At 44.6% G+C, this 21,142-nt stretch overlaps 1 protein-coding gene across 9 annotated transcripts; it reads left to right on the forward strand.

Annotated features, from left to right (window-relative positions):
- Positions 1-757: 757 nt before the first annotated feature.
- On the forward strand, positions 758-20,788 carry tle3a (TLE family member 3, transcriptional corepressor a). 9 transcript variants are annotated; one of them, XM_026365081.1, is made up of 21 exons: positions 758-893; positions 1,457-1,557; positions 1,782-1,845; positions 3,133-3,177; positions 7,352-7,414; positions 7,671-7,775; positions 9,440-9,469; positions 11,246-11,450; positions 11,866-11,873; positions 13,368-13,487; positions 13,667-13,717; positions 13,811-13,963; positions 14,432-14,564; positions 14,677-14,849; positions 14,977-15,050; positions 15,136-15,385; positions 15,895-16,142; positions 16,268-16,415; positions 16,514-16,664; positions 16,799-16,875; positions 17,169-20,788. In XM_026365081.1, exons 1-21 carry the CDS (start codon positions 870-872, stop codon positions 17,274-17,276), a joined length of 2,331 nt encoding a protein of 776 aa, XP_026220866.1. In that variant the 5' UTR covers positions 758-869; the 3' UTR covers positions 17,277-20,788. The 9 variants fall into 9 exon arrangements, with proteins under 9 accessions (XP_026220866.1, XP_026220868.1, XP_026220869.1 ...); XM_026365083.1 differs by having other exon boundaries at positions 7,671-7,745; positions 14,674-14,849; XM_026365084.1 differs by having other exon boundaries at positions 7,671-7,745; positions 9,443-9,469; positions 14,674-14,849.
- The last annotated feature ends 354 nt before the right edge of the window (positions 20,789-21,142 follow it).

Genomic DNA, 21,142 nt, shown 5'->3' on the forward strand with positions numbered 1-21,142 from the left:
CTGAGAATAAAGTAGTTTCATCGAGCCTCTTCTAACTGCTCCCCCAGTCTGGCTGGGTGCGCTCCGGAGAGAAGAGACAGAGAAAGAGAGGGGGGGATGCTTGTCGAGATCTGCGTCCGCCACTCTTACATTTGGAGGGATTAAACGCATGAATTATAGCTCGCTCTGTTCTTCTCCAGGAACAAAACTTGGACGGACGTGCAGGGCGCACGCACAGGTATGTGTTCAGCGGGGCTGGTCTGTGTTTCAGGGTTTTTTTGGGGCGGACGCTCAGCAGCGCTCCGCTCCTGTCGCTTCTCCGCGGACTCAAACAGTAGGTGGACGCCAGCTGCGGTCGGCTGTGGCCTGTCTGTAGAAGTCCTGGAGCGGGCTTGTAGTGATTTGGCGAACATCAGTCCGGATCGGTTCACAAACAAGTGCAGTCGCGATGCGAACACCTGAACGTTGCAGCGAAAAGTAGCCTCCTCGTCTGAACTGTGCTGTGTTTGCATCTAGTTAAAATGAGAAATGTGTGATTTTCTTTTCTGTTTGTGCATGTGTCTGACCACATAAGGTCATCAAGAAGACAGGAGCGCAGCAGTAGAGCTACCTGCAGTCACTGGGACTAGTTTGCTGTTCTGACTACTTAATTATGGAACAACGTGAGCTGTATTGTGGTGTGTGTGTGTGTGTGTGTGTGTGTGTGATTTAGTTTTTTCTATAGATTAAAAACCCCGTCATTTTTCAACACAGGCTTTTCACGACCTCCCCCACCCCCCCCCCCCCACCCTCCACCCTGTCCGCTGAGACTGGTGTGGCTGTGAGTGAATTTCAACCATTTTGCTAAAGGACCTGTACACTGGAGAGATAAACAAAGGATACGTTTCAAGATGTATCCACAAGGCCGACATCCGGTAAGAAGCGCTTCCTTACTATAGTTAGTGCAGCTTACGTGTTAGTCTGACAACACAGATGTTGACATGGTTCTTTATTGTGCTGCTTCCCTCTGAAATCTGCCTTGCCAAGCGTTTTTTCCAGCCTTAATGCAGCTCATCAAGCTTCTCTATCGTTATAGGCTATTACAATGCATCTATGGTACATCAGAATATGCACTTAAGGGTAAATGGATGCAGATGGTTTGCATGCCTGGAGATATTTACTCAGCCATGCACTAATGTATGACTGCTGACTATGAGGACATGTGGTGATTTTAAATCATTTTTGAAATTGGATTTCATTTTCAGTGTGAGAGCCTATTTGTGTAGTGTTATTAGCTTCTGGAGGTGTGAAGTAGATCCACCTCTTTGGTCTGGTAATGTCTTATTTACTGCAGAGGAGATATTATCTTGAAAGTAGTATAATGTGAGAGCTCTCCAGCTCCCATCAGAACCACGGGACACAATGCAGAAAATGATGAAGAAAACTTTCTGCTGTGCTGTGACAGGACTGATGTGATTTCTTTAAAACCTTCTTTCAGGCTCCACACCAGCCCGGCCAGCCCGGCTTCAAATTTACCGTCGCCGAGTCTTGTGACAGGATTAAAGACGAATTTCAGTTCCTGCAAGCCCAGTATCACAGGTAATGATTACAGAGTATGTCACGGAGTGTGACAAAGTCAACATTTACTCTCGGATGAATAGTAAAGGTTACAGCTAATATTTGGGTGTTGATCTTTGCAAGAATGAAAACAGAAAGCAGTGTTTTTTTAATATTCTCCATACACCACTGTCAAGTGGTTAAGTGTGACTGAGTTATTGAAGCGATAGAGATGCCTGAAATTGACACCTTGTCTTCTATTTTAGTCTTAAGGTGGAGTATGACAAACTGGCCAATGAGAAGACAGAGATGCAGCGCCACTATGTCATGGTAAGATTATGTTACAATAGGGAGCAATTATGGTTCAGAGTTGCAAGGCTTGTTGGAGATTGAGTTGGGGTGGAGCGAGACAGGCTATTGTGATCACCTGTGTGGTGGTTAGGGTGGGTTGAGTGTCAGGTACAGGCCTGTGAAAGCCCCCGGGGGGTTTGATGTAGCTGGTTGTTACACGGAGGAGCCCTTTCTGACAGACAGGCAGCTGTGGGCTGAGGCTCCATTATAGTGCGCCCCTGATCTCCAAGGGTCGACTGCAGCGTTGCCCTCTGTGTGTGCTGATCTGATTATTCTCCTAGGAGACTCCACACTCAGACATATGCATGGCCATGAATTAGGTGTGAGCCGACAGCGGAGGGCCAGCCAGAGCACTGTGTGGGAAAATGCACCACAGCAAACAAAATGGAGGATAGGGAACGTGCTGTAGTTTATTTTGCAATAATTCAACCTTAGCTCCCGTGTCAATCTTAATTATTAGCCTTTAATTTAGCAATGTTTTAGAAAAACATAGGTGTGCCTATGACGCAGAAATTTAGTTCAGACATGATGCAATCAGAAGGTTCTTCTGTTGCAGTGTACTCAGGTAAACACAGCGGATGACTTAAACCAATACACGCAGGCTTAAGTTAAACATTCTTTTCACAGGAAAACAACATGTCAGCCTGACAAGGAGGAGGTTAGGTAAACATGTAGGGAAGTATCCCACAGCCAGCACTGCATATCACGTTACGCTATGGGTGTAGGGCTCTGATCTCAGACAGAATGGCTCTCTTGTTTGAGAGTAATTTTCAAAGAAGCTAATGGACTGAATAATGCATTGGCCTCATCAAATAGACGCTGACTGGAAAGCCATTTCTGCCCTGGCTGCCACTTGTGGGCTCCACGAATTACATTTCAGCCAGACAGACTGACCTGGCTTGAAATATCAAGAGTGTTGAGCAATTGCATTACGCTAAGATCTGAGGGCTTACGATGGTGATCAATAAATCTAACCCTTTCTTCTCTGTGCCCATACTATAAACAAAACATATTGATTTATTGGCAATATTCACTTCCAGCTGCTCAAAGAACACATTTTACATTTTATTACATTTATCAATTAAAAATACTGATTTGTGGCTATGTAAAGGAGGTTTGTTATATTATAATCATGAGTTAACACACAAAACCAGCTTTAGTTTTTATAAGAATTAATTTTTCTTATAGTATAGGAATAAGTAGCACCTTCTTTGTAAATGCAACCTTATCAACTCTATTAATCACAAATCCTTGCTTTCATTTCAGTATTACGAGATGTCCTATGGGCTGAACATCGAGATGCACAAACAGGTAGGTACCATCGTGTCCTTCATATTGTTCAGCTCAGTGGTTTTCCACAGTGTCAGGGGATGTCAGACCCAGGAGGAGCTGTGAACTGAGCATCAGTAATAGGCTGTAAACAGATGGATCTATTGCACAAAAACAAGGGAGTACAACTTCAGACTTGTATCACCGCTTGTACAATGTCTGTGACCTTTTTTTTTTAAATGTGTGAGTGGTGTGGATTTGATAAGATTAAAGGTAGACTTTGGAAGGCTCAGCCTTTGACTTAATGATTAAAAGAGAAGAGTTGCTGATTCAGTTGCTGGTCAGTATTTCTTTTGATGGTGAACAGTAATTACATGAGAGGGGCAAAAGTCCTTTAGTCCTTTGTTGTGCCCTTATCTTTATCAGAACATCCTATCTCGTATTGCTCCACAGATCAATCACACTAATGCTTGGAGAGATAAAGATTGTATGAATGAGTAATCCCGAGATTTTCATGCATGCTGCTCTTAAACCAGTGAGGCTGCCCCCTCTCTTGCAACAATCTAGCTTGTTTAATGACCACGTTGGAGGCATGGTGGATGGTGTGGTAGGCTGATCCATCAGTGTCTGGGCCATGTGTCACACTGCCACATGTCTGTCAGGGCTCGAGCCGCTCTGATAGCTTCTGTCAGGCACTTATCGCTAAACCAGAGGAAAGTGGAGGGGGATGGGAGCCGGAGACAAGTTGGAGAATAGAGCTGGGGGAGGGGCAACAGCCCAGCTCTGTGTAAACAGGTTAATCGACTGATCCATTTTAGCGCCTGACTTTTATCAGGAACCTCAACAAAGCTGATGGAAGTGCTTGAATAATTCATCACTGGGGCCCTAACCTGCTGAACGGCATGTTTGTGAGCAAACAGTGTGGGCCCTGTCCATGCAGCTCCCCCAGCTTACTGCTCTGACAGGGGAGAAGGAAAGATGGGGAGTGGTTAACAGGCAGGCTTGGGATGGATTATTGGATGCACATAGGCATATTATTTTCCTGCCAGGAGATTTATTCCACAGTGAGGAAATCCATTCTTCCAACTCGTCCTTTTTCATTACTGTGCTGGGACATAATTCAGATTTCAGAACACCAGCACAGCTCAGATGGACTGATGTGGCAGTTTTCTGATCCATCTCTGTCAGACGTGACAGTATGTAGATGCAAACTGCTAATTTTTGCTGCGTGATGTCAGCCAGTAATTATCATCATCTGGTGCTTGTTTCCAAGAGCTGCATGGCGTTTGGAGCTTGGGTGTAGGTGAAGCTCTGTCAGTTTTGGCTGCTACCTGGAGTAGTCGTAGCACAGACATGAGACCGATGGCTGTGGTAATGATTTGCTAAGTAGCAATATATCTGCTATGCACAGGGCCAAAGGAAACTTGGTGAGCTAGGGGACTGTCTGCAGCATTCATACACAAGAGCTATGCAGAGAAAAGTGGTGAGACAAACTCAGGCTATCCAAACCATCAATAGCCCTCTGTCCCTAGTCTGTCATATGTGGCTGGACTAGAGTGTAATAATTACAGGGTGTGGACTGTTGGGTGTCACCTCCACTTATATAAACAGAACGTTGAAATATTTCAAGTAGTTCAAGACATAATAAACAACATGTGGCATAAAATTGTTATGCCATTATGCAGTTTTTGATAGAATTATTGCTTTAAGATCATAATCATTATTTGGCCCAGGATATCACCTGACTGACACATGCATCCATTCCGTCAGACTTTTGGTCTGACTCAGATCAATACCGATAATTGCAAATGCCAATTAGAAAGTTATTCTTGACTTGCTTGACATTAACAAAGGCTTTGAGGTTTTTTGTAACATTTCAGTTTAGTGGAAACATGCGTCACTTTCTGGCTTAAATGAGCCACTTTCGAAATACTAGTCTAATTTTCTTCCTACTAGAAAAATCAGAAACAGGTGATACAGTCATCTTAGACAAATTGGAGGCTCTCTAAATCTGACTAGTCAAGTACTGTTTATAGATGATTCATGTGACCAGAGCCACCAGTTGTTTTCCCTCAATGTATTTAATACTCATCAGTGTCTCGACTCCATTTTCCCGCTGCTGATAGCAACAGGCGGATACCTTTCTGCACACCATTGACAAGCCAGGCTGAGAGTGCTCTTAAAGTGGTGCTACACAGGTCCGAGTACCTGTAATTGTGTAGCAGCAGCACAAAGCTGGCCTCTCAAGGGCCAAGCTGTCATCTACTTAAAGTGACAACAGCCCCATTTTTATCTGCCAGCAGAACAAAAATAAAAAAAGAAAAGTCCTCCCGGTACTGCAGTGTATCTATTTTTGACAGCAGTGGTGAGCTGAGTTGGTGCCTTTTCCATGTATTTGCATGTTGTGCTGTGAGAGTGCAGAGGCTGCCAGTTGTTTAGGGCACAGTGGATCAGCCACCTCCTGACCTCTCCCAGCCAGCTGTCACCATGACACAAAGCTTCAGAGGAATGGACTGTGCGCTCAAGGCCTTTTCACAAATCCTGTCAAATGTTTGACTGCTATTGACATGGCTTATCTCAACAAACATGGATTATACAGGCTCTGTAGCTTTTCAACCATTTCTGGGGCCTCTCTTGACTTCTTGCTAGAGCACCTACTGCAAAGCATTAATACTAATTCCCAGAAAACCTTTACCTGACCTTTTATTGCTTTATTGATGATAGGTCACATTCATTGTGTATCAGCGGAGACTGGAGTTCAACATCTTTCTTGTCTGTAGAGAGCAATCAAGATGTAGCCAGTGTTATCTTATGGACTATTGTACTTTCTGCAACACATGCTACTACATTTTTGTTTCACATTATTGCCTCTGATCCCAGGCTATACTTTGTTTCATCTGATATTTCATCTTCGGCTTGTTGTTTTTCCTGCTGGCTTTCCCGGCTAAGTGGCTGTCCATGTTGCAGCTTGGGTCAGCAGGTCTCGTTCTGTTGGACATTACTCTCCAATCTCTCTGGCTCTGCTCAGAGGTAATATGTCTGGCTGCCAAAACTGCCTGGCATTTCTGCCATGTGTAATAAATAAGCTGGCGGTCTGCAAAGTACATTGTGTGTGCTGCTCCAAATGAAAAATTGGAGAAAATCCCTGTGATGTTTGTGTTCCGCAGTGGCCCTGGGTTGAACTGCAGCTCATAAATTCCATAGATGATGTAGCTTTGGCACTGTTATTTTTCTGCTCCCTGTGCAGAGCTTGAACCTGAGAGTCTCATCTTCCATCCCTGGGAGAAGAAGGAGGCAGAGCAAGTCAGCTGTGCAGTGTTTTTACAGGGGAGGGGTTGGATCCCACCTCGCCTGCTCCCCTCCTCCCATTCCTTCTTTTTAGCCACCATTCATTTGCTACGTTCATGTGATCGACAGGCTGAAAATTCAATTTAATAACCTGCCTCCAAGCACGTAATATGATTTTAAAGCCTGTTACGGTCAAGCAGAGGTGCCATTTGCATAATGATCCCAGCAAGATAGGGCTGCAGCCGTTGCCATGGCAGTTGGTAGACAAGCTGAAGAATGGAGGCAGGGCTCTTAGGATGGATGGGAGGTTGGGAGGATGTTGGGCTGGGAAGCTGATTGCAGTAAGAAATGGCCTGGCCTTAAGTCTTTTAAAGCCAGAGCTCTAGCACTGCATTCTTAACGTCTACAGGCTGGTCTTCTAATGGTATTGATCATAGATTTGAGGTGTGTTACCCTCAAGGTCATTATGGTTTGTAGTCTTTGCTCATTCTGCAGTTATAGCCCTTACGGTAAATTGCCTACACCCTCACATGTAAGTAAACAGTGCAGTCTGGTTAGTGGGCCTCACTTCCTAGGGTGTGGTTGTGTGGTTTAACTCTGAGGTTAACTGCAGGACAGCGTAGTTGCAGATGAGGGGAAGGAGGGCAGAGTGAGAGAGGATCCTCTCAACACAGCAGCACTCTGCCTGCTCATATCCGTTTAGCATGGAGTGCACTCTCAGCACAGCTGTGCTCCATCCCCCTGGGCTCTCCTAATGTTTTAAATATTTCAAATGTCAATATCATGCTGTTTAGAGGATGTTGAGTCAAGCAGTTCTGATTGCTGCAGTAATTGACTTAATCGGTGTAAACATTAAAGGCGGGGTTATATGAAGTCACTGTCTGTTTCATACTTTACCATCTCATTTTGCTCCTCTTTTGTTTTCCAGACAGAGATTGCCAAGCGGCTCAACGCAATTTTAGCTCAAATTATGCCTTTCCTGTCACAAGAGGTGAGTTTTCAATGCATCTCTCAAACAGTGTCACAGTTTAGTACTAAAATACTAAAGTCACTTATGGTTGCCTGATTTCTAAAGATACTACTTCATAAAATATTCAGGTTAAGCAATTTGGAGTAATTGTCTGTGGCATTTACCCTTTGCAGCAGTATGCCATGAAAATTAAGTGTGAAAATCACAGATAAGTGAGTGTGGGTGTGTGATAGATGTTTGCGTGTCCCAATCATCTTTTTTCATCATCTTCCAACAGCACCAACAGCAGGTTGCTCAGGCAGTGGAGAGGGCAAAGCAGGTGACTATGACTGAGCTGAATGCCATCATCGGGGTACGTGGACTTCCCAATCTGCCTCTCACAGTGTGTATACCCCCTTTTATTCCTTTATTTGACCTTGGCTAGGGGCAAACCTGCACATAGGATGTTCATTAGCTGTAAATCATTTATTTCTTTGTTTTTTTGGTTTTTGTTTCTTTGGTGTACCGAGTAGTCTGGGCTATTGATTTAAGGTAACGCACAACCAACTGGAGTTTTAGTGCAGATTTGCCTCTTCATGAATCAAATGTGTTAATTGTGTTTTCCAATTTAGGATTCTACCAATAAATTTCAAATACATACACAAGCATAGCTCTCCAGAGCTGCTCTATTGCTCCGGCTTTGGTCACAGTGGCACCTTCACTGCCTTGTTGTGTGTTTATAAATGCGAGCCTGAGAGCTCTTGAGATCTCCTTTGCAGCATGTATTGCTTTAATTGGCTAAGGTTTTAACGAGGAGCCTCATCCCTCACTGCTGACCTGAATAGCTGTGGGAATTAGGAGGCTGCGGGTGAGCAGAACACACCCAGCACTGCAAGCTAGCTGAAACGGTACACACAGCAGTCAGCCATCACAGCGCGACTGCACAGTTGTCTTTGCACACGACAGCACTGAGCTGTAATGTATGGTGTTCATCACTGCTTCAAAACACCATCTGCTCCTCACTGATCAGCTGTACTCACTCTGCCCTTATAAAACAGAAGTGATTGGTTTCACCCAATACAGAGACACAAAGCTCCAGCTCTCAGGGATCTTACTACAGTTGAATCTTTAGCATGCCTAAAAGGCCGATTTGATGACTGGAGGCGCATATTGGAACTCAATTAATGCCCCCTAGGTGACCTTGTGTTTCAGGATAATTGCACCCTAGAAATGTCTGAGTAGGTGTCTTGAGGTAATGGAGAGCTGCTTGTTTTTTTATCTGCCGGACTAAAGTGGATACTTTATTATACTTTCACCAAAGCAGAGCAGCTGCAAGCAGCAGTTGTTCCTAAGAAAAGCAAATTTGATTTGCGGCACTTTACTTCGTGTTTTATTTTTACTCTAAGTACTGTATAAAACAAGAATACATGATTTGTCGTTTAACTGTGTGTCTGTTGGCCTCATGTCTATGTCTATAATTTAACTTTAATATCAATGAAAAACTACATTTAGAAAATATTGACTCTTTTCAAGCCCATTCATGATTTTAGTATAGAGAACCTATTTGGCAGCCAGGCGGTTTTCTGAAACGGTTCGGCCTCGGCCCAAGTGACGCTCATTGCTCATGTCAGAGGGGGTGGAAATGTAGCTACTGTATGTTTTACGCATACCTTTCTATTACTTATTAATCGAGGAGAAGCTCTGTAGGCAAGCCAAAATCCTCATGCATATTGTAGAGCAAGGTGGGGTGAAAGAGCGTGCCAGGCAGACAGCCGGCATCCAGGAGCCTGCTCCATGCCTTATTGATGGCACTGAGGGCCATTAATAGGATGCAACTAGGGCAGCTGCTTGTGTTGAGATGAACCTGCCTGCCGGTGCTTCCTGTCAACCAAGAATTGGTAAAGCCACCTTTCTCCTAGTAGTTCGCTTGGTTAGACCTGCATGGTGTTTTTGTTTTAAAAGCGAGCTAAACAAGTAAAATAGACCTTTTTGCAGTAAATGCTATAATAATAAAAATAAGCAATAGGAGGGACTGTAGCCCTGACTGTTTTCTGTCCTCTTTTTCAGCAGCAGCAAGCTGCATACCCTGCTCTCATGGTCAGTGGCATCCACAAATATCTATCTGTTCCCTGGTGTTGTGCATGTTGCAGGGCACTTTTCTGGCTATGCGTTTCACTGTAGTTAGTTTAGTTGGTACACTAGAGAATACTATAATACATTTGCTCAATTTTGCCTGTGTGTGTGCTTTTTATGTAGATACACTCAGTCTGACAAAAGGGTAAAAGAGTAGGTCTTTATCTTAGAATATTAAATTAGAGGAAATAGGCCAGACGCCTTTCTTTATTTATTATTGTCTTCATTTATGGCCCTCTAATGAGGGCTCTTGCTGATCAACCATGCATATTACCCATCAGTGCCTCATTAAACACAATGAGCAAGGATGGCTCTCCCCTGCCATTGAACTGGCTCCTTAATTTCCCTCATGGACGCAATATTATAACACACTCACTCTCTCTCTTGCTCTCCTCTCTGTCTCTCTCTGTGGGTGTCCTGGGTACATTTTGTAATTGGATTGACATCTGCCCCCTTGAGCAGAGAACAAGGTTGCAAGTTAAAATCCTCACTATATTCTAGTCCACCTCCAGGGTAGATGATGTTCTGCCAGAAGCAATTAGAAAAACCTTCTAGATTTGATTTTCAAGTAGACATTTTTGTGGTATGTGCTCTTTGTGAGACCTGTGACTCGATATCAAAATTTGAAACCTTCCTACTGAGTTAATGTATTAGGCGGGTTCATTAGATTGTGCTGTGTATTGTACCACCTCACCAGTCATTACACAGTCCCTAATAGTGCAGACATGGCCATAAATGGTCACTGATTAAAGTCAGTCTTGTAAAAGAAAGGAGGTGCATGCTGTAACAGCAGCTGAATTATTCATCTGGTTCGTAGATGGGTAATAAATTGCTGATGTTTTTATTGGTGTCTCAGCTAAGTATTATTTAACCTTGCTTTAAACTGCTTACTTCCATGCTGAGTGCCTTTTAACTCCCATCCATTTCCCTGTGCCTTTCAAATATTGATGGTGAATATTGGAGGGTTGACTGAGTGCCAGCATGGGACCCCTGGCCCTGGCTCCCGGAGCAGCTTTCCAGACACACAAACACACACTCAAACATTCAGAGTGAGAGGGAAGGAGTGCCAGCTTCGAGCACTTAGCGTTCACTCTGTCTCTTAAAAGTTTGGGTGTGCAAATGATTCATGTTCTCCTAATCCAGCAACGCGAATATGAGAGGAGTAAATAGAGGCTGGTTGTGTTTTTCAAGTGTTTAAAAAGCAGGTAGTTGTTTAGCCCACAGGCTGACAGATTCCTACACAGCTTCATGTTCCTTAAGAGGATTGCTCAACTCACTGATGGCATATGAGTGCTCTGGTGCTGCGCTGTGAAATCTGCTAGTTTACCTGAAGTGCAGTGATTTCCTCTGTGTTAAGTGGTGGTTGACTCAGACTTTGTGTTGCTCTTTGTTATTAATATACATTGAAAAAATATTTCTATTTTTTCAATTCATCGTGGGCTACTAACGCTGTGTGATTGAGTGTCTTGAGCTCTGCGTCTCGTGTTATACGTGTTGAGCAGTTGATCATTACTCATAACTTTTACTATCCTCAGCACAGCTCTAGGGCTTATGCCACTGTGTCCTGGTATGGAAATAGCACGGAGGGGGATTGCAGTCTGATCCTGACAGTAATAGATGTGTGAATGTGCTAATATCATCTAGGGTTTAACCGACCAGCCTCATGTTTAGTGTGTGGTTTCTCCTTGCGTTTTCCCTCCGACCCACTCGGTGTCTGTCTATCGCCCTGTCTACTTACAGCAGCAGCAGCTCCAGGCGCAGCACCTCTCCCATGCTGCACACGGGCCTGCAGTCCAGCTGCCACCTCACCCCTCAGGCTTGCAGCCGCCTGGCATCCCCACAGTGACAGGCTCTGGATCAGGCCTGCTGGCCCTTGGTGCCCTGAGCAGCCAAGCCCACCTCCCAGTGAAGGATGAGAAGAACCACCATGACCTCGAACACAGAGGTGAGGAATTAACCTCACACCTGACATATCGGTGTCCAGTTAGCTGTTAGCCACTTAACCAGTTTATATAGAAAAATCTAAACTTACAACTTACATAGATATTAAACAGGGGAAATCCTATTTAGTGTGGAAATCTTCTAAGGTTAGAGCAGAATGATAGGGCCCTTAGGTGAGGAGCACATCCTGTCTGTTCACATTGTGTCTGGGTAATGAGCTGGTACATTCCCAGCCCATGACTGCATAAGCTACTCAACAGCTCCAGCACACGGTGCTAAGAGGGGCCTTGTGCCGTGCATTTGATTCTCACACGTTTAGCCAGAAGCATCTGTTATGATATGCTAACTGACTTGCTCTTCTCTCTGCTCCACTTGGTTTCATCACCACCTCGGCCGCCATTGTTGCATCTGCGAAACAGAGAACACGGTGAGTGTCCAAACCCACCACAGCTTTGATTTGAGGGCTTGTTGATTTTATAATTCATCACATTTTCATCTCCACTGCAAATGTCAAGTAAAAACATTGGCCAGCCGCATGCTACCGCTGGTTTCATGCACTGTTGTAATCTGCTTTCAATAAAATGATTAATTGGAAATGAGGTTTGGAATATAAGTCCTGTGTGTTTAATCCAGAAGGGAAATGACTGGTATCATGCTTGAGAGATTAGAAGCCTTGTAATTTCATCACAATTAAAGACAGACTTGGACTTCCCCTTCTTAAAGGATTTATTTGATCCCCTCTACTGTCTCCCTTGTTCACCAGCTCACTGTTTCTTCTTCTTGGCATGTGATGAATATTTATGAACAAAAATTGAGAATTGTTTTGTTTTCTTTCTCTCCACCCCTTCTGGCTGGGCCCGCTAAAGCATTTTATTTGAAATGGCTGCGATCTCTGATGGCTTGTGATGGGCCTGTAAGATTGTGTTTCTGTAGGTTGGGCCAGCTGAATGGGTGCAGTCATGTCTGAAGAAATGGAACTCCTGGGGCGATTAACAGGCCTGTTTTGTTTCTGTGCTCTTGTCCCAGGTCATCTGATAGTACAGTGGTGACTTTGGTTAATGAGTCACGCTAAGCATCTCTTTAAAGGTCAGCCATTATGCAGACAGTGGCCCTTTGCCCAGACTGCTAGTCCGTCAGCCATTGTTCACTTCCCTACTGACTTGGTCCATGTTGTTGCTTTGGTCCTCGGAGGAAGGGACAGAGAGAATCAGGAGAACTTGGCAGTTTACAGGCGAATGGCAAACTCCTGTGAAAGCTGCTGGACATCTGCCTAGTTCCTCCCATTCTGTTGGCGTTTGGAGTGAGCTGTCCCAGCTTGTGTGGGCAGGCAGGCTCCATGAAGAAGCACCAGTCAGTCCCACGCTGCCGTGCCCACTGGCAGGATATAGATTCTCTTTCTTTGTCAGAGCCCAAAGCCTGAGCTGACATGGTGCCCAAGCACGCTGCAGCGATCGATGCCCAGTGCCCACAACATACAGTTCCTCTCCCCCTCGCTCACTCTCTCTGTTCTCCCCCTCTCTCTCTCTCTCTCTCCCTCTCACGCTTAGCCTGACTGACTCTGGAGAAATGGCCCTCTGTTCAGCCACAACACACTGCTCCTGTCCCTGTGAGGCTGTTTGTTGTCCAGTTATGAGGAGGAGGGAGCCCAGCTCAGAAAACAAGCCCGCCTCCTTTCAGTTCAGATAACAGCCCATTCTGTTGTGTGGCCAGGGACAGGCTTGTGTGTGAGATTGGGCTTGCTTGGTGTCAGGGTACTGTTTGGAGCTGGCTTACAGCTGCATTTTAAGAGTGTGTGAATGAGGCATTTTTAGTGTTTGCATTGGCACAGTGCGTTCTCTGTGAAAGTGTAATGGACGAATGACTCACTGCTCTGTCTTATGATGGAAGACAAAATGGTAATAAAGTGTGTTTCTCTTTTCAGAATAACTCTATATCACCATCAGAAAGCTTACGCACAGCCAGTGAGAAGCACCGCAGCTCCTCTGACTACAGTTTGGACTCAAAGAAACGTAAAGTGGAGAAGGACAGCATGAGCAGATATGTAAGACATCAAAGAAAAAGTTTGCACATTTTAGCTTATAGGCCTATTTACTTTGTGGCTCCTTTTTTTCACCTGCCAAGATTTCAAGCTATTCTTTATTTCCTCCTTTGTATTTGTTCAAGGATTATGTAAGGATTCATTAAAAAAACGGTTTGTTAAGGTGACAAATATATTTACAGGACAGTGATGGAGAGAAAAGTGATGACCTGGTGGTAGATGTGTCCAATGAGGTGAGCAGTATAATTGTAAATTGCAGATTTCAGTTTAGTGACACCTGAGTTGAAGTTGTTACATAAATTAAACACATTGCAATGTTTCTCCAGGACCCTGCCACTCCGCGGGCAAGCCCAGCTCACTCGCCACCTGAAAACGGCATTGATAAGCCCCACCCTCCAAAGAAGGATACACCCAACAGCCCTGCATCCGTTGCATCCTCTGGAAGCACCCCATCCTCCAAGGCCAAGGAGCTCAGTCATGTAAGACACCGCGAGAGTTACCAACAAACTAGGACAGAAAGGGCTTTAAATGAGAATTGCCAGAGAGTAAAGGGATATGTGCAAATAAATCTAGGACATTTTCTGCAGTGGATTAGGAATGGCTGTCGGTGCTTTAAGTGCATGACTAAACGTCAGGGATAATATTGTCCTGCATCAGGATCAGTCAGGTCTTCTCTGTTAATAGCTCAATGTATTTAACTATTCCAGGATTTTTCTCCCTCTGCCTCACTAAAAGATTAAAGCCAAAGCAGTAAGGGGATAAAAACGGCCCCATCTCCATTGTGGCCATAATAGGTTTTAGAATAAATAGCAGTTTATGGCTCTGCAGGACTATGAGGGTTGTCAGAATTAGATTGGATTAAGTTCAGTTTGTTCTCAAATTGTCAGTCTGCACACTGCCTGGTTTCCAGGGTTGTGAATGTGCTCGCTCTCTCATTCCCTTGACAGAATGACAAATCCTCCACGCCTGGCCTCAAGTCCAACACCCCCACCCCTCGCAACGATGCCCCCACCCCTGGCACCAGCTCTACTCCCGGGCTCAGACCCATCTTGAACAAACCGCCAGGCATAGAGGCTCTTGGTTGGTACCATTCCCTTTCCTCTCTAGCAACTGAGATAATCTCTTTCCATCCTTTCCCTATGTACGGTTATGTCACATACTAATATCCTGCTCCTGTCTCTGTCTATAGCAGCCCCAGCTTTGCGTACTCCTCTGTCCATCGCAGGGTCTTACCCTACTCCCTTTGCCATGATGGGCCATCATGAAATGAATGGAGGTCTGACTAGTCCTGGTGTGTATGCTGGTCTGCACATCCCCCCTCAGATGAGCGCTGCAGCAGCTGCAGCCTATGGACGTTCCCCCATGGTAACACCCTTTCCTGCCCTTTTTATTCAGCTATATTTGGGACCACCAGTAAGCCCTGTACATAGTCCGAGTGCCATGTGGATTTGGTCAGTAACAGATCTGTTATTCAAATCTTGTCATCTTTCAGGGGTTTGATCCTCACACACACATGAGAGCCCCCGGCCTTCCAGCCAGCCTCTCATCCATTTCTGGTGGAAAACCGTAAGTGTCTCAACAAATATGTTTCATACATTTTTTAAAACGGTACTGATGTAAAACACTAACGCGGCTCCATCGTTTCCACCAGCGCGTACTCCTTCCATGTCAGCGCAGATGGTCAGATGCAGCCTGTGCCCTTCCCACCTGATGCTCTGATGGGTCCTGGTATTCCACGCCACGCCCGTCAGATCAACACACTCAACCACGGCGAGGTGGTGTGTGCTGTTACCGTTAGCAACCCCACACGCCATATCTACACTGGTGGCAAAGGCTGTGTCAAAATCTGGGACATTAGCCAACCCGGCAGCAAGAGTCCTGTGTCCCAGCTGGACTGTCTGGTGAGAACGCTGCTGATTCACATTTCACTCCTCTCGACATTTTCACAGTTAGTTCCTTTTGTGCAGCTGTTTCAAATGGTAAAAAACAATACTGTTTACACACCATGTCATTCCATTAACAATGGATAAGCCATTGTTATACATGAGGATCACAACAGGCACACATCCCACAGACAGTTTGACAGCAAATGCACTGGAACACACATGCAGCTGATACTTTTACTCAGTGTGTGGGTGGAAATAGAGGAGAATTTTGGCTACAGCTGAGGAAGAAAATGATAAACACATTTTAGATAAATCACACTTAAAAAGTTAAACTTACTGAATTATTGTGTAAATGCAACAAACAAAAAATGTGTTAGTTCACTTCAGACTAGGTGTAAGAATACACCATAGATTCACTGTGATGGAAGGATTTTCATCCTCTTTCCCACTGACTTGTTCCTAAATCTCTCTGTAGCTTGACTGCCCTGAACATGTATTGATTTGCTTTGTCCTCTGTGCAACAGAACAGGGATAACTACATCCGCTCCTGTAAGCTGCTGCCTGATGGCCGCACATTGATTGTTGGAGGCGAGGCCAGCACATTGACCATCTGGGATCTGGCCTCTCAGACACCCCGCATCAAGGCTGAGCTCACCTCCTCAGCCCCAGCATGCTACGCCTTGGCCATCAGCCCTGACGCCAAAGTCTGCTTCTCCTGCTGCAGTGATGGAAACATTGCCGTTTGGGATCTGCACAACCAGACTCTTGTTAGGTTGGAAGAAAACACTAACTCACATTGTGTGTGGCTTTGGCCCCGAAACAGAATTGCTGTTATGTGAGTAATTTTAAAAGGGGATGTCCATAATTGTTTTTTATGCCTTTTGACTTTGATTGCAGGCAGTTCCAGGGTCATACGGATGGTGCTAGCTGTATTGACATATCCCATGATGGCACTAAGCTGTGGACAGGCGGTCTTGACAACACTGTTCGCTCCTGGGATTTAAGGGAGGGCCGGCAGCTGCAGCAGCATGACTTCACTTCACAGGTAAAACACAGAAGACATGGCTAACATACACAAACAGATGTGAATTGGAGGGTGGTTTTCTTTAGCTGTCAATAAATATTAATGTGTCCCACTTCCAGATCTTCTCTTTGGGCTACTGTCCAACTGGAGAGTGGCTTGCTGTGGGCATGGAGAGCAGCAACGTGGAGGTGCTCCACCACTCAAAGCCTGACAAGTATCAGCTCCACCTACACGAGAGCTGTGTCCTCTCTCTCAAGTTTGCCTACTGTGGTATGAACAGACACAAATATAAAATGAGGGACAGATTAAGTTGACTATACACAGGGAGGGGCTTTAGTTGTTGTTGTTGTTGTTCAAGTTGTTAGTCCACGAAAGACCTGATTGCACTGTTGTTTCCTTCACAGGTAAATGGTTCGTGAGCACTGGGAAGGACAATCTGTTGAATGCTTGGAGGACTCCTTATGGCGCCAGCATATTCCAGGTATGCAGATCAATACACTCTGTCTGCAGCCCATCCAAAAGTATGCACAGTTGTCTCTGAGAGGAAGGGCAGAGCGACCGCTGTCTGACAGGACTCTCCTATCAGTGAAAACTGAACCTGTATTATTGACCTGACAGAGAAGTCTTTTTGAGGGGCATCAGGCCAGAACTTGATGTCATTGCAATCTAATCTTGCCTTGTAGTCAGCTAATCTTCTCCACTTAAATTCAGATATATAGCTGAGCATGTTTTATTCCTACAGTACTCAGTACCTGTATTCTTTTCTTTTAACAGTCTAAGGAATCCTCATCTGTCCTGAGCTGTGACATCTCTACAGATGACAAGTATATTGTGACAGGCTCTGGTGACAAGAAGGCCACTGTATATGAAGTCATCTACTAGACCAGACTGCTTTGGATTGGAGCATGTACATGCTCGGGAACAGTAGACTCTTCCTCCATCTACCTTCCCTCACACAGACAGCATGGATGTTGCCTGCAGCCCTGGGGTGGATGGGAAGGAAGTTTGGCAGTGCCAGACTGAAATAGACGTTGGTGCTGTTGTGGCCCTGTATACTGTGTCTTTCGGCTCTGCCCTTCCTCACTCATACAACTAACACTTGTACAGCGAGTGCAGTTTCCCAAGGCACTAAGAAGAAAATAATGTCTTGCTGTTTTTTCTGTTTGTTGGATATTTCTTTTTTTATTCGTCCTTTTTAATGTGGAGATAAAGTTCCATGACACAACTAGAAGCGGCGCTTCGCTGTGGAGCTTCTCCTTGGAGGTTCTGTGAAAAGTGTACATAATGGAGTAATAAAAGGCCTTTTATAGATTTATATTTTGGTGTCCAGTTACACTTGTGATGGTTCTTTCTTGTTCTCTACCGTGATTTTTCTGTCCCCTCTGGGGATGGAAATTAGATTAGGACTTTGTAAGAGGATATTCTATTTCAGTTTTTTCCCTCCTCTGCTTTTTTTCATGTTCGTTGTCCAGAATGACCTTTTCGGAAATCTAATTTGGATTTTTTTTTCTCCCTGACAACGGCTTTTTTCTTCACTATTTGCTGTAACACAGACATTAGTCCCATGGATTTTAAAGTGGAGAATTCTGGAAATGCCTTTTTTCAGACTGGAAGAAGGAGAAAATCTTGGTTTCTAGTTACTTTCACCCTTTGGCCCCGATCAGCAGAAATTCAACCTTGAAATGAAGACCTGTCACTGAACACTGGCTGCTTTCACTAACAAAATGGATAACCGTCAGTGGGAGGACTGATGAGTTTTATGGGGAAGCAGCTGTGACCTGAGTTCAAACAGTTGACTCGACTGTTGTATGAATCCTCATTTTTCCACATAACAATGTTTAGTCATCAGTCTATAAGAGTTAATTATTTCCTTCCTCATTTGACTCTCTGTGACTTACACGGTTACTCATAAAGGTGGCAGGCAAAGTCATCATCACATCTGACATTTTGGGTATGCTCTGTTTGCTTTTCTTCAGTATTTCATAATATTCCACTTCAGTCATCTCATAGCCAGGAACGGTCTCTACATAAACACATTAGATTGTGTAGCATACAGGTCTCATCATCCCTGAGAATTGTACAGTTGACAGTTGTTGATAAATCAATAAACTGTTTTTATATTAAAAGAAACCATCACGACTGAATTTCTATAGAGCTGGTGCCTGCTGCACATTTTAAAGTAAGAGTTTGACATTTTGGGAAATAAGTTAATAGTTAAGATAAATGAGTCCATACCACACTGAGACTTCTCTCATGCCTGTACCTAAACGCCATCAGAAGCTATTTAACTTAGCACACGAAAAAAGCTGGCTGGCCTCTACTCAACTGCAACAAATCTTTTTCACATCACCTCATTAACACATTATATGTTGTTTGTCCATACAACTGTCTAAGTGTTAAAACCACCAGTTGTGGATTTATGGGGATTAATGTGCCAAACTATTACCCCAGTGTTTTTGGCCAGGCATGTAAATTCTTGTTTTCTGCTGGTCGTCTTGCAAACCTCACAATGACAAGACTCCAGAAAGTTACTCTTACTAAGAAACGATCTGGCGCACAACCTGCCACAAAATTAAAAAACGTTGTTTTTGCATGGATAGTTTTAGATGTGACAATAGATGGATTTGGTTTGTTTCATACAGAGCCATGCTTGTTACACTCAGTGTCCGCTCTTTATGCTAAGCTAACTGGCTGCCAGGTGCAGCCTCATATTTACCATACAGACATGAGATTACTACCAATCTTCTGAAAATTTCAGCAAGAAAGCAAGTAAGCTTATTTCCCAAAATATAAAAGTACTGTTTTAGATTTATAGATGCAGATTAATAGTGTGCTGCAGCCAGCAGTGGGACAGAGAGTAAAACTGAACTGAAGCTGTTGTTGGGTAACAGCCCAGGGAAATACACCATTTTTCCTGTCTAACCAGAAATGTGTCTTATCTGCAGTACATACAGACATGTTCACTGGCTCTCCTTGACAGTAAATGGAAGGACATCAGTAAATGGCTGTAAATGCATCCAGACAGGAGTTGACAAGTGTCTCAGGAGAACCACAGACATGAGATGAAGACATACTGGGTGCTGTTAGAGAGATTGCTAGGAAGCTTTGGCAATGGCTTTAACTCAGAAAATGACTGGGCTCGCATTAATATTTGAGGGATGAACTACTGCCCTCAAAGACACAGTGTACTGTAAGTGACTGTGTTCACTGTCAGCTCCCATGTTTCTCTTAAGGTTGTATCCATGTACAGTATGGTGACAGCGCTGAAGCTGCACAGCCGTCTGAGTGATACAATAAGGCAGTTTTTCTTTTATGCAGCGCCACTTCAGATGCAAATATGATGCAAACAATGCTCATGAGTACTCTTGAGTGGTCTTTTGGTAGTTGAGTACTTTTGGGCAGGATGAGGTGAATGGCCCAGGCCTTCCACTCGAGAGCATGGCTCTTCTAGGACTCTGCGGGAAGCTGTGAGCCCTTTATATGGCTGCCTCTTCAGAGATGTTGTTGTTAGATTATAAAAGCAGGGCCGGATGCTTTCAGCATGGAGCCAGCCGCCATGCTCCGCTCTCACGGGCTCATTTGTTAAAGGCTATAGTCTTTCTTTCCCACATTGCTGAAGTGTGTACTTCCTGTGCACATTTGTAGCTTAAGCTCCATGCTCAAGTAGAATTTTCTTCCTCACTTAATCAAACAGTGGAATATCTGCAGATGAAAGGTTGTACTGCTGAGTGCCTATTGCTGGACACTGAGGGGGTCATTGTCTCGCCTTCTGCTGATCTACCTCTCAATGGAAGGCTTTCAGCAGGTTCTCATGCAAAAGCCCATGCTGCCCTATTCTATTTAAACAGACTAAGACACTAGAGTGGCCTAAGTGTTATACAGCAGCTCTAAACATAAGAACATAGTCCAATTCTCTACTTCTGCTTGAATTCTTAGTGCCAAGGCTCAAAGACCCTACAGAAAATCAAAGGAGCTCTGTAATGCCAATATGTGGGCTTGCACATGCAAACCACTGTGTGAATTTTTCTTTCTTTCTTTCTTTTTTTTTATGCTGCCAGGCATTGATCAGAGTCCACCACAATTCTGGCTGGTTCTTTAAGCTGGCATTCTGTTTTCTGCCATCCCCCATCCATCACACAGAGAATCAGGGTTTTTTTTTCCCAACAGCAAGGGACTGGCACCGTGCTGAAATGCAGAATAATAATCCCCTAATCACCTGAGTATTGCCAGTCCTAGGTTTTATCTGCAATGGATGTGAAAGCCCCCAGTGCCTAGTGATTACAGCATTTGATCTGGGTAATAATGTCTTCACTGTTGCCCTGCCTAGGGCCCGAAGGCAGTGCAGCTCTAATCCACAGTGCATTCTAGTGGAATCGCATTACACAAAGACCACCAGGGTTCTCCTCTAGAGGGGAGGGGTGGGGGGGTTAAAGGAGGAGGTTGCCATGGAAACAAGCTTCTCTCTCTCCTTTTGCTCCCTCACACACACACACACACACACATATACACTCTCTCCTGGGATAGATAAGCAAAGGACAGGTTCTATGTTTACTTTCCATGGGCCCTTTAATCCCTGAGCAGACTGAGCCCTGATAACACGAGGCCTGTACAGCCACCGACCACTGACAGCAGATAAGCACCCCAGCAGAGCAGAGCAGTCATCACCCTCCAACCAGGATGAACAAACCTGGGAGACCCGGATTCATTTGGATTAGGCTGGATTGCTGCTGCCGCCGTCACCGCTACCG

Source organism: Anabas testudineus, chromosome 6, assembly GCF_900324465.2.
Source record: "Anabas testudineus chromosome 6, fAnaTes1.2, whole genome shotgun sequence".
Lineage (NCBI taxonomy): Eukaryota > Metazoa > Chordata > Actinopteri > Anabantiformes > Anabantidae > Anabas > Anabas testudineus.